This window comes from Tachypleus tridentatus, chromosome 11 (genome assembly GCF_004210375.1).
Source record: "Tachypleus tridentatus isolate NWPU-2018 chromosome 11, ASM421037v1, whole genome shotgun sequence".
Taxonomy (NCBI): Eukaryota; Metazoa; Arthropoda; class Merostomata; order Xiphosura; family Limulidae; genus Tachypleus; species Tachypleus tridentatus.
The window spans coordinates 66,811,941-66,824,292 of NC_134835.1; the positions used below are offsets into that span (position 1 = coordinate 66,811,941).

A 12,352-nucleotide genomic window follows, 5' to 3' on the forward strand; every position below is an offset into this window, starting at 1 on the left:
AAGAAATGGCAGTGCATCCACACTTGGAAAAAGTTTTTGAGGAAATTTCTGACACAAAGTATTTATTTTGTGAGGCCTGTAATACATTAATTAATTAAACATCACACAAATACTACCACGTAGTCAAGTATTCCTTGTAAATTACTATATAAGTGGTGAACATACATGAGAAAATCTGTGGAAAGCTACCTGTGTGTGAAAACGTGTAGAAGCTGTAGACTTACGTGTATGTAAACGTTTGTACGTGATTGTGTAGAATTTTATGAACGTATTCTACATATATACAAAGCAAATTCACAAGAAACTAATCATTGGGTATATGATAAAGTATGAATACGCGGGCTTGATCTGAATGTTAAACATAATTATGAAGTTAATCTGTAAGGCATTACTTGATGAATGAGTGAGCTGTTGTTTTCATTTATGCTTTGAAACGTTCAGTAGGTACTGGTTTTTTGGAAATGGATATAAGTTATAAATGATTTATATTACACTTGTAGGAATATACAGCCAAAGTGATATTCATATACAGTGTAGCTAATTTAACCTGTGTAAGCTAATTTAACCTAACCTGTGTAAGCTAATTTAACCTGTATAAGCTAATTTAACCTGTGTAAGCTAATTTAACCTATGTTAGCTAATTTAACCTATGTAAGCTAAGAGTAACAAAGGTTTATTTATTTATGATGAAATATTTTTATTGAAACAATTCAAAGTTCCTCAACTGTTTAAAAACATTTCTGAGCATTCATGTAGCACAAGCTCATTTATAATATATGAAAATGAGGAATGTGGTGTAGGAGCAAAAGGTGAAAATTGACAAAATCAGCAAGACAGGTGAATGGGTGTCTGGGTATTATATTACTGTGAGGAAGATCATATGGTAAATCACGAAAATGTATTAATACAATGGGAGAAGGAAGTGTGGTGGTTCGATTCTATGGAGATATGGAGCGTAATCAAAAGTGTTTTACTCCTATTTTGCTGTTATGCAAGTGTTGGTTTATCTTGTATCTTTATTCTTCTAACTGTTTTAAGGATCTTTTGTTTCATTCAGTTAAAGGTTCACTGTAAGGTGTAACTTTAAAGGGTTTATTTTCATTATATGTATTGATCTGAAAAACCGATGGCTTAATATTATGCTAAAGGGCTTTTTTCATGTTTTTCATTGTTAAAAATTACACAGTGGTATCTCGGTTCTCGAACTTAATCCGTTCCAGAAGGCTGTTCGAAAACCGAATCAATTTTTTCCATAAGAAATACTGTAAATTAAATTAATCCGTTACAGACCTCCAAAAATTACGCATTATTAAGCATTTTAAGTAAAAATATTGCTTATTTATACCTGTATAATAATACTTACATGCATAAAGTCAAGCACAAAAACTATAAACACAATAAAAAACAATAAATGAAAATTTAACTGCACTTTATCTGTGCTGAAGACAGCTGATGGCGTAAGTGAAAGGTGGTGAGGAACGTGGAAAGTAGGAGGGTTATTATTGTTTGGAACGGGAGTCACCTTCCATAAAAACGTTAGGTAACTCTCCTTCTAGGGTTTTTTCTCCTTTCTCTCTCTTTGCATTGCTACAACGTGCTTGAGACTCACTGGACCTATTTCTCACGAAAAACTTGTTTAATGAGGTTTGTTTCTGCCTGCACTATAAAATGTTTCTGAAGTAAGACATGGCATTGTCATTGAAAAGGTTTATGCTGCGGTTTGCTACAGCTTTATCAGGGTGAAATTTTTCCACAAAACTTTGTAACTCTCCCCATTTCCACACATTTCCTTGATTAGTGAAATAGGAACATCCTTCCTTCCCTCCTCCTCATCTGAATACACTTCCTCAGTTGCCTTCTGTTGCTGCTCCTTCTGAAGGTCTTGGAGTTCTTCCGTGGTGAGCTCAGTGTTGTGGTCTTCCATCAACTCCTCCACATCATCACCACTCACATTCAAGCCCATACACTTGCCTAGTGAGACAATATCCTCGACAACAGGCTCAGCCTCAAAGCTTTCAAAGTCTTTATCTGCTACTGAGTCTGGCCACAAATTCTTCCAGGCTGAGTTCATGGTCCTCAAAGACACTTCTCTCCAGGCTTTGTCTATGATCCTCAAGCAATGGAGGATATTAAAGTGATTTTTCCAGAACTCTCTGAGGGTTAACCCTGTGTCAGAAATCACTTCAAAGTACCTTTAAAACAGTGCTTTGGTGTAGAGTTTCTCAAAGCTCGATATGACCTGCTGGTTCATGGGCTGAATGAGAGGAGTCGTGTTCGGGTGCAAGCGCTTCACCGTAATGAAACTGTACTCCTCCACCAACCCGTCCTCCAAGCCTGGTGTTTGAGCAGGTGCATTGTCCATCACAAGAAGGGCCTTGAGTGGCAACTATTTTTCTGTGAGGTAATTCTTTACACTTGGGGCAAATGCTACATGGACCCACTCCATACAAAATTGCCTTGTTGCTTTACTATTAGCCCTCCACATGACATTTAGTTTACTTTTCAGGACATTATTTTTCTTAAAAGACCCTCGGGTTCTCAGAATGGTACACAAGCAAAGGCTTAAGTTTTAAGTCCCCACTTGTATTACTACATAACAATAGAGTTAGCCTATAGTTGTTGAACATGAAGTTTGTCTTTATCGTGGTGAATTCTATGAGGGTTGCTAACTGGTTACTGGGAATTTCTATAGTTGGGTTAGGGTCTCGGATATAGAGTTCTAAGGCTATCTTGCAGGCTTCAGTGGTTGGAACTTCTGTAAAGAGGGATATAACATCGAAACTGGCCATTAAGGCTTTATGATTAAGTTGATTTAGATTAGACTTGAAATTAAAAGAGTCTTTGATAAATGAGCTGGCTGATGTTACATATTTGGAGAATGCCCATGCTATGTATTTACCAAGGTTGTAATTAAACGATTCATATGTGGACATTATTGGTCGTAATGGACAATCTGGTTTATGAGGTTTGGGGATGCCGTATATTTGTGGTGTGCGTGAGTCGGTTTTACGTAGGTAGGAATAAAGTGTTTGTGAAATTGTGTTGGCTTTTTCATTTGTAGTAGTAATTTGTCCCATGTCTTCACCACACTATGTATGCCACTTCTCTTCCTAAATTTTCCAAACCACCCCCTACTAGCCTTAAAGGCATCACTTGTATCAGCACTCGTTCTAGGGGTGTTTTTCAGGAGGTCAGCATGCAACTGCTTTGCTTTCTCACAAATGATGGTCTCAGAAATGCTGTCACCAGCTAACTGTTTTTCGTTTACCCAACTCAACAACAGTTTTTCTACCACTTCTATTGTTTGTGATCTTTGTTTCGTAAGCACTGTCACTCCTTTTGCAGCATCAGCTCCTTTGATGACCTCTTTATTTTTCAGTATGGTGCAGACTGTAGACTTCGCTATACCAAACTGTGTAGCAAGATCAGACACGCGAACACCACTCTCATACTTCGCTATGAGATCTTTTTTCACCTCTATTGTGGCTCTAACAACTTTTCATTTTGGTTTGCTGCTTTCATTATCATTCTTTGACCCCATGGCGGCTTATTTAATCAGATATGTTAGAAAAACAACAAAAAACAAACAAAAAAGAAAAACGAGAACGTTCACAGCAGATTTTAGTGGTGGTGTGAATTGAGTGACAGGTGCGGGTAAAATGTTTTGGGCAAGCTTGGCGTGGGCCGAAAATGGTCGAAGGGTGGTTCGGGTCATCAGTCGGGTTATTTCTGGGGTTCGAGCCACGACAACTTGGTTCGGGAACCGAGCTTATGTTCGAGAACCGAGACATTTTTTTCTCAAACAATATGTTCGAAAACCGAATTGTTCGAGAAGGAAGTCGTTCAAGAACCGAGGTACCACTGTATTATGTATTCTACGTTTTTCATGTTTTAAGGAGCTCGTGTTGCAGTATGTTTATTGTTTTTATTTTAAGTTTTATTATGTACTGATGAGTAGTGCATTAGACTACCTCGCCTGAAACAGGTAGGTGATTTTTTTCAAAAAACGTTTACATGTGTTTCAGCATTAAAGTGTATTTTGTCCTTCTAAGTTTTTCAAGTGAAGCATAGCTTGTTAAAGAACCCTATCCTAAACGAGTGGACAAGCTGTTTATTCTTGTTTTACCTGATTTTTTTCTTGTGTTGCTAATGAATATTGTTAGGAAACTGCTTTTAGTGGGACGAAATGAATTTATCTTATCTTTGATGACACAAGGCTAAAGTTTGATTTTTATATTTCTCGATTTAGTAGCGCCCACGTCAGTTTATGAGGTAAAGTGGGGGGTATTGGTGGTTGGAAGAGATATGGTGCATGATGGTATTATGGGTTTGCTACCCCTTCAATTAAGATATAATTTTTTTTCAAAATGACTGTTTTTCTTCAAAGTTTACAGTTTAAATGCGGGTTCACAGAAGTAGATATTTGAGCTTTATGTATAAAAAATGTGAGTTCACTAACTGGCAATTAAATAAATTTCTTGCAGGGAAGATAGCATGTGGAATCCAGAAATAGAAAGCTGTTTCTCTGTCGGCAAGTTGGATAATTGTCAGGAACCGCCGTGCTACGTAAACAAGAATTATCTGTGCAAGGTGCATTCGTGTGTAGGTCTGACTTAGCTAATGCTATTAAGTTTTGTTTTTACACACAGGTTTATTCCTTTAAAAAATAATTTAACCCTTTCCATCTCAAGCATTCCAGATTACAACGTAGAAAATGTGCAATATCACATGTCGAAAAATTACTTGTGATGTATCTCTAAAATCTAAAAAGTTTTCCAAAATAAAATTATAATTAAAATGTTGAGGTTTTAGTAACTGCGCATCAAATGCAAGACCTGTCTGTAAAGTCTGCAGCCTATTGTAAATAACCATGGATTTCAAAAGTTCTGAAATGACCATCTTCTATGGGAAACTGTACACCTTTTGTGACTTAATTGAGTTAACATTTGGCAGAACAAGTGCATGTTCTAGACAAACTATACCTCATTAAGATACCCTTTGTAGATACTTATTCGATAGTTACATATTACAATTGTTTTAAATAATATTTTAAACACTATATGGTGTTTGGCAGAACAAGTACATGTTCCAGGCACATAACTAACTATACCTCATTAAGATACCCTTTGTAGTTACATATTCCAGTTGTTTTAAATAATATTTTAAACACTGTGTAGCTGTTTATTGGTATCTTGTCTCATAATAGTGTGATAAGATGTATTAAATCACTCCTAATGTATCATATACACCATAATGTAATTATATAAAATTAAGTAACATTACTAAATGTGAAATACTTTAAAATAAAAGTTATACCACCTTTAAGTAGACGACAGTTGTTATGTACAGGTACTTCATCTGAAACTTTACAGTAACAAAGGTGCAGTTTAGGGCTTCATATGCATGTGTTTAACTAGTATTTAGGTGAAATCGCTGAAGCCTTTTAACGTACATTTCTGATACAATCATAAAATGGACATTTATGAAACCCACTTTCCAACTTCTTACAGGAACAGATTAACAACAAATTTTATGCATACATATCTATACCATAGAAATATACAAAAGTAACACGTTTCCATATATTTGATCATATGTGTTTAAATTTTTCTGAGTGTTTTCTTCTTCAGTCAGTAAACAAGAAACAAAAAAAAATACCTTTGTTATATACACGTAGCATGTCGAATATGTTTCAAAACAGCAGAATGAAAGTAATTACCAGGAACGTGAGCCCCATTTGTATTTTACGTGTTGTTATAACATGAAAAACATACCAACTTTCGTTTATAGATGTCTCCGTCATTAGTCATGGAATGATAAGGCAGTTTCCATGACTTTATTATACATTTAAAGTTGGACTGGAAAATTTTATAAAATTATGAAAATTAAATCGGAAAGACAATTAAATTTCACACATATTGATAAACCAGCAGCAAGACTGACACTCAGCTTCAGGTAAATGTTAAATAAACTGAATCTACTGTAAGGCCACTGCTGTAAGTAGACGAGTTACACAACTGGAAAGCATCACCATACGAAAATGTAGCTATTTTCAGCAGACGATGTCATTCACGTCAGACATTACAGGTGGTTGTCACGCAATGTACATGAAATGTACAGAAGGATCCCACCATTATTAATCCATCATCGAACATAACAAGTGCGTCTAATTTTGTTTAAAGTGGGTGTAGAAATTGGGAGAGTGTAAGATAGAACTTGCAAACACACGTGGCGAGAAAATGTTCAAAGTAAGGTGAACGTGTTCCTCTTGCCACTTGTGAAACTCAACCATTTTCACTTTGAAACATAATTTACTATTACCTCTGAAGCACTGACGTTTGTTGATATACCCTTACAATGGAATTATTTTTATTTTTTAGTATTATAAGCTAACACTTCAGAGAACAGGATAATGGGCGTAGGCCTACACTATTACTCATATGGAACGTGTTGTAATGTGATCTCTTGAACAAAATGCTTTCAAGCCGTAAAGCTTTTATGACAACAGAAATGTCATAAATGTCCATTAACTTCATAATTTTATTACACTGCATCTGAGCTAAATACACGTTATATATTGAAATACTATATCTACTTATCTTTCCAAACTAGCTTGCAGTACATGTTGAGGGATGCTTCTACAGTCTGGAACAAAATAGTTTTCTATCATATACAACAGGAATACGTTTAATTATCATATTACTAGTTTATTGATAAATTGACTCGCTTAACAAGCCCGGCATGTGAAAGCATGTTAAGGCAGCCGTGTTAAGGCGTTCGACTCGTAATCCGAAGGTCGCGGATTCGAATCCCGGTCACACCAAACATGCTCACCCTTTCAGCCATGAGGGTGTTATAATGTGACGATCAATCCCACTATTCGTTGGTAAAAGAGTAGCTCAAGAGTTGGCGGTGGGTAGTGATGACTAGCTGCCTTCCCTCTAGTCTTACACTGCTAAATTAGGGACGGCTAGCACAGATAGCCCTTGAGTAGCTTTGTGCGAAATTAAAAAAACCCAACAAACAGACTCTCTTAAGGCAGCTAAATGCCTCGTCATCTAATTAGCGACGCGCATTAACGGATTAACGAGATTCCCACTGTCTGTATCTACTATCTAGCGAAACCACAACCAAGGGAACTAGCATGTATTAACTTCGCCCCTTTTCTTTCTAGAAATTTAACAGGGTAATAAAAATGTTTCGTTACTTTTACATTTTCCAGACAATTTTAGCCAACGACGTTCCTACTCTCATAAACCTAAAGTAACCCAGTAAACATAAAACAAACAAAACATCAATGCATACATTTGCGTATGACTGTCTGGGTGCTGTTGCTGACTCACATATCTTTAATGTAAAAAGATAAATCTTATTTACATATATTATCAAAAACTATTAAACAAAGTTATCAAGAAACGAGTTAACTGAATTCGGTATCCTGATAGCCCAGTGGTAAGTCTTGTTTGTTTTGTGTTTGAATTTCGTGCAAAGCTACACGACATTAGAAACACAGATGTAGCTATTATCTTGAAATTTAAAAGATGTTTTTATGTTTATGAGTTTTAATATTTGTTTGTTTTGAATTTTCCCCCTGAAGCTACAGGAGGGCTGAGCTAGCTATCCCTAATTTGAGCTACTAATTTACTAACAGAAAGTGGGATTTACTGTAACATTATAACGCCCGCACGGTTTAAAGTGTGAGCATGTTTAATGTGACGGGGATTCGAACCCGCGACCCTCCAATTGAGTGTCGAACACCTGAACCATCTAGCTATGTTGGGCTCAGAAATAATGCTTCTAACTTATGATGCTAAAATTCGGATTTCGATACCCGTGATGGGCAAAGTTCAGAACGTCCACTTTATAGCTTTGTGCATAACAATAAAAATAAAAGCAATACATTGAAAGAGAAGATCAGAGTTTTAAAAATGATATTTTTTAATTTTTCTTATCCATTTGCAAATTATTCTTACTCCATAACTATTCTATTATCCAGTAAAGATTGACTTGAGGAGAAGTGTTCATACTCAAATACCCATAATTAATCCAAAATTATCACACTATGCTTGCTTCCTTGTCGGAATTGCGTTTTCACTGAATAAACTAATTTAGTTTCGTACTCTGATGTTATATAACGTTCAAAGGAGATTTAATTAGTTAATTGAAAAATAATTTAAGGCCGACTTTAAAAGTTGTATTAGATCCAGGTTACTTTTCATTCCTTACAAAAGCACATCGATGAACAAAAGAAATGGAAAATAACGCTAATGCTCTGCAGTACTAAAATTTGTCAAAATAAGCAAAACAAACTTATTCCTATCAAACTTTTAACTTCTAAATGCGTAATAATTTTAGAAGGAACATTGATTCATTCTCTGCTTATTGCTAAATATGAAGGAAAAGATACAAAAAGCCATTCAGAACAGACCAAGGGTAGCTTTATGTTTTGAGGAAGTGGAAGAACTAATTAGAATAGCTGATGATTATGCCTCTCCACTGTCAAACTTATCCTTTGAACTCTAATTAACATTATATTTAAGCTACAACTATATTAAATATTTTAACTATGAGTCTAGTTTATTCTACAGTAAACTCCACAAGGACAAGAGAACATAAATATATAAATTTTCACTTACCTTTCCATAGAAGTGAACTTATCTGAATCATTACAAATTTTCAGTAAATCAGTGTTGATAATATTCTACAAGTTGATGTGTAATCTTGACAACGCACTACCCAATCAGCACTTTTCAGGAATTATATTTATGGGTAGGGATTATGCTCAATTCCTGACGTTATATAAACTTTCAAGCACTTTTCACATTTGGTATCTCTTATATGCAATTAACGAAATATATCGTATAAGAGTCTGGTATAAACTATGTGTTTGTAATTATACTATGGAGTAATAATTATCCTGTCAGGAATATATTTTCACCAGTTCTCTATATTAATTAAGACGCAGCGCGCTTTCAGTAGTATCTTAATTTTCCGCGTTTTGTTTAACTGATGAAAGATGTTTCAGATTATAGATGCTGAACTGTTTCTCTTCTTATCATATTGTCCTGTATTTTCCCTAGTTCATAGAACGAAAAGGTCACTTGTAGAGCTTCTTTCTGACCGGTAACTTTCTAAATGGATCTACACAGTTCGATCAATACTCGATGTTTAATCTTTCTGTGCCGCGCAACTCTAGAGTATGTTATGACGAAGATGTGGTTGCTCTATACAACAGACATAGAATAGAGGACATTTACTTCGTGTAGGCGTTTCGATCATAAAAAACAAGTGCATAAAGAACTAATAAAATTTTAAAGCAGTTTGATGCATGCATGCTTTGTTTTTAATTTAATTTTATTTTTCACACCCAGTCGTATATAAGAATGTATCTCGCTTGTGGTTTATGATCGTATTAATGAATTGTGCATAGTTGTATTTTTAAATAATTCTGTAGTATTATAATTTCAGAACGAACTTTGTATCGTAATTTAAATTAAAGCGTTTTTATCAGTCGACAATTCTCACCTATTTGGACTTATTTTCGGCTAAAACTTTGTACATTCATTTCTGTCTCGACTATTGTTAAATATTTTGTATTCAAATGTTACGCTTTTTGAATAAAACTATTAAATATAAAACAATATATTTTTGAGCTCATAGATTTAAAAACGTATTCTGTATTTATACTCTAACGATGCGTGCTATAGAGATGCAGGTTGACATAATAAATAAATCTATATGTAATAAATAATACAAAGTACATACGAAGATAAAGTAGTGCAATGTAGCTGTAGGTTAAAGTATTCGTTAACTCTAAAATACATTCTGAGAAAGCAGAATGTTCTAACTTTTGAATTATATTTGGTGAAAATAATGCGTAGTTCAGTCTCCATGACAATAAGGAATTAATTTGTTTCTTCAATATTATTTGTTACGCTCGCGTTCATTTTAGACCGAGTTTGACAATCTGTGTTTGAGCAGAAATTCCGAGACTAATTGCAGGCTTCACTTGGAAAACAACTTTTCAGTGTTTAAACTGCGAAACATATATCTTAGTTAATTAGCTTTGATAAATGATAACACGTAACTCATCAAGTATCTTAATAACAATGTACACAATTAAAGTTAAATATCTCCCACAACTGGCTTCAGACAGCTAAAGGCAGTTGGAGTTGAAATGTTGTGGCTTCATATAATCAACTTTTAATCCTTAAATTTATCCACCTTAGCTGCTGGCAAATTGCACTTCAGCATTTATATTGGAGGACAGGTAACTCAAAGAGTTATCAATAATGACTTAAGGATGACAACATGGAATGATAACGAAGGCGTAATTTTGAACTTCAATTTTAATATATTGTTTTATAGAGCTGATTTTAATCGCCTAAAAACAGTTAATGTAGAGCATAGCATTAGGTATATGTATGTCAAAGATTTCTTTTCTTCTTCACTAGAAAAAAAACCGTAAAGGTGTAATGCATTCTTTGACAGGCCGTACATTCTGCTGTGTACTGCATTTTTACCTAAACAGCTTGGATCAACAGACCAAAGAAATACCAATGAGCTTCTCATAATGTTGAAGTGTATATAATATTCATGTGGTTTTTATTTCGTTTTAGTTCACCATATAGTAGCCTATATTAATTAAAATATGTTAATAAAGTTATTACATCTCCACATAAAACCTCTACATTACAGATTCTCTTGTCATTTTCATATCTGGAATGTTCTGCAACTTCACACATTGCATAGAACCAGGATGTTTACAATAATGTTCTTTACTGGCGAAGTAAATGATGTATATATAGAGTTTACAACAATAACCATGCTGTACAAAAACTATCAGTTGCATGATAACGTATATTACTTCTGGGTAAAAACAAAATTGCATATTTAGTACATACTATCAGTTTTAGTCAGGATACATGAAGTGTTATTTGTTTATCAGCATAAACAGTTCAAAGGAAATATATTTGGAGGTGAGAAAACGTTTTTACTTTGAAGATTGTTGTTCACTTTCCATAACTTGGCCAATCTAAGCTTAAAATTATTGACAAGTGTAAAAAATCTGTGCAAAATAATTAAGAAGTAAGAATGGAAACACAAAACTAAAAAAAGCGGGGTAGAATTAGCACGATAACATTACAACACTTGGTGGGTTTTTTGACACAATGAAAACTCAAAGTGCGTGTGCTTTTTGTAATTGGTAATTTTTTAAAACTAAACGCAAGGTGCATATAATTAAATTTCTTGGTTGTAAACTTTGTTTCGTTAATCAAATACACGTACATATTACGTACATTATGGTCATATTACGTAACGCTAACGAAATGCATGGCATCACAAGGGAGGTAGGTGTTTACTGTCGAAAGTTAAGTAGGAAGCTTTGCTTATGGGAATTGCTACATCTACCTGACTGGTAAATGGGTGAGTTAAACAAATAATATAACAATCGCTGCTTTAAAATTTTAAAAATTCGTTGAGTATCTAGAACAGATATTCAAGTCTCCAATTGAATCAAAGTTCAAAGTGAAACATGAAGTAGAAATAGGCGGAACGATGGCCAAACCTACTCTGAGGTTAAGATCACCAAATGTTGTGATGTATTCCCTCTCATTCCTGCATTGTTTTCTTACTTTTTAGTACTCCCATTCCTACTTCCTATTTTTTTTTACAATTGTCTCATAGTTTTTAATATGTCTCATAGTTTTTAGTCTCGAGAGTGATAAGGCTGGAGGTATCCTTCTCGTAACTTTTCTTAAGCCTATTCCTTGACATTTTCTGGCTTTTGCTGATATTTTTGCGATAGTTTTTCTTCCATCTAGCAAGGGTGGAAGCATTTTATCATTTTCTTTGGCTGGAACAAAGACTTTTCAAGGTTATCGAGATATTTTATTCTTCTCTTGTTTTGTTTCGTTGAAAGGAGTCCCCTGCTGTATAGCAGTAAGTCTACGGATTTACAACGCCAAAATCAGGGATTTGATTTCCCTCAGTGGACTCGGCAGATTGCCCAATGTGGCTTTGCTATAAGAAAAACACAAAATACATACTCCTTAAAAGGCATATTTTAGAAATCACACTGTTTTAGGTACAAAGGTCAATAAGTCAACTTAGTTTGAAAACAGTGCAAAGATAAACTAAATAACTTATCATTTTTGTTTTCAGTCCAAATCACTCGAGCAAAGCCGTGTCACACTTCGGCAGTTGTCGTGTTCGTCCTTATGTGAAGACTCACGTCTTGAGCATTGACTGCTACGTTAGAATTATTTTGTTCAGCACAGATCCCTCTAATGAGATGAATAAAATTGAAAACTTCAGTTTTAAAGTTAGATCATCGTTCGATCCTAGAGAA

At 34.6% G+C, this 12,352-nt stretch overlaps 1 protein-coding gene across 3 annotated transcripts in view; it reads right to left on the reverse strand.

Annotated features, from left to right (window-relative positions):
- LOC143232360 (choline dehydrogenase, mitochondrial-like) overlaps window positions 1–9,201 on the reverse strand; it is a 33,280-nt gene extending 24,079 nt beyond the window's left edge. For 2 of the 3 annotated variants that reach the window (XM_076467695.1, XM_076467694.1), the window contains exon 1: window positions 8,637–9,201. In XM_076467695.1, the coding sequence (XP_076323810.1) occupies window positions 8,637–8,667 (31 nt within the window). In that variant the 5' untranslated portion in view covers window positions 8,668–9,201. The remainder of the gene's footprint in view (window positions 1–8,636) is intronic. The other variant, XM_076467693.1, reaches the window with a different exon arrangement.
- Between the last annotated feature and the right edge of the window lie 3,151 nt (window positions 9,202–12,352).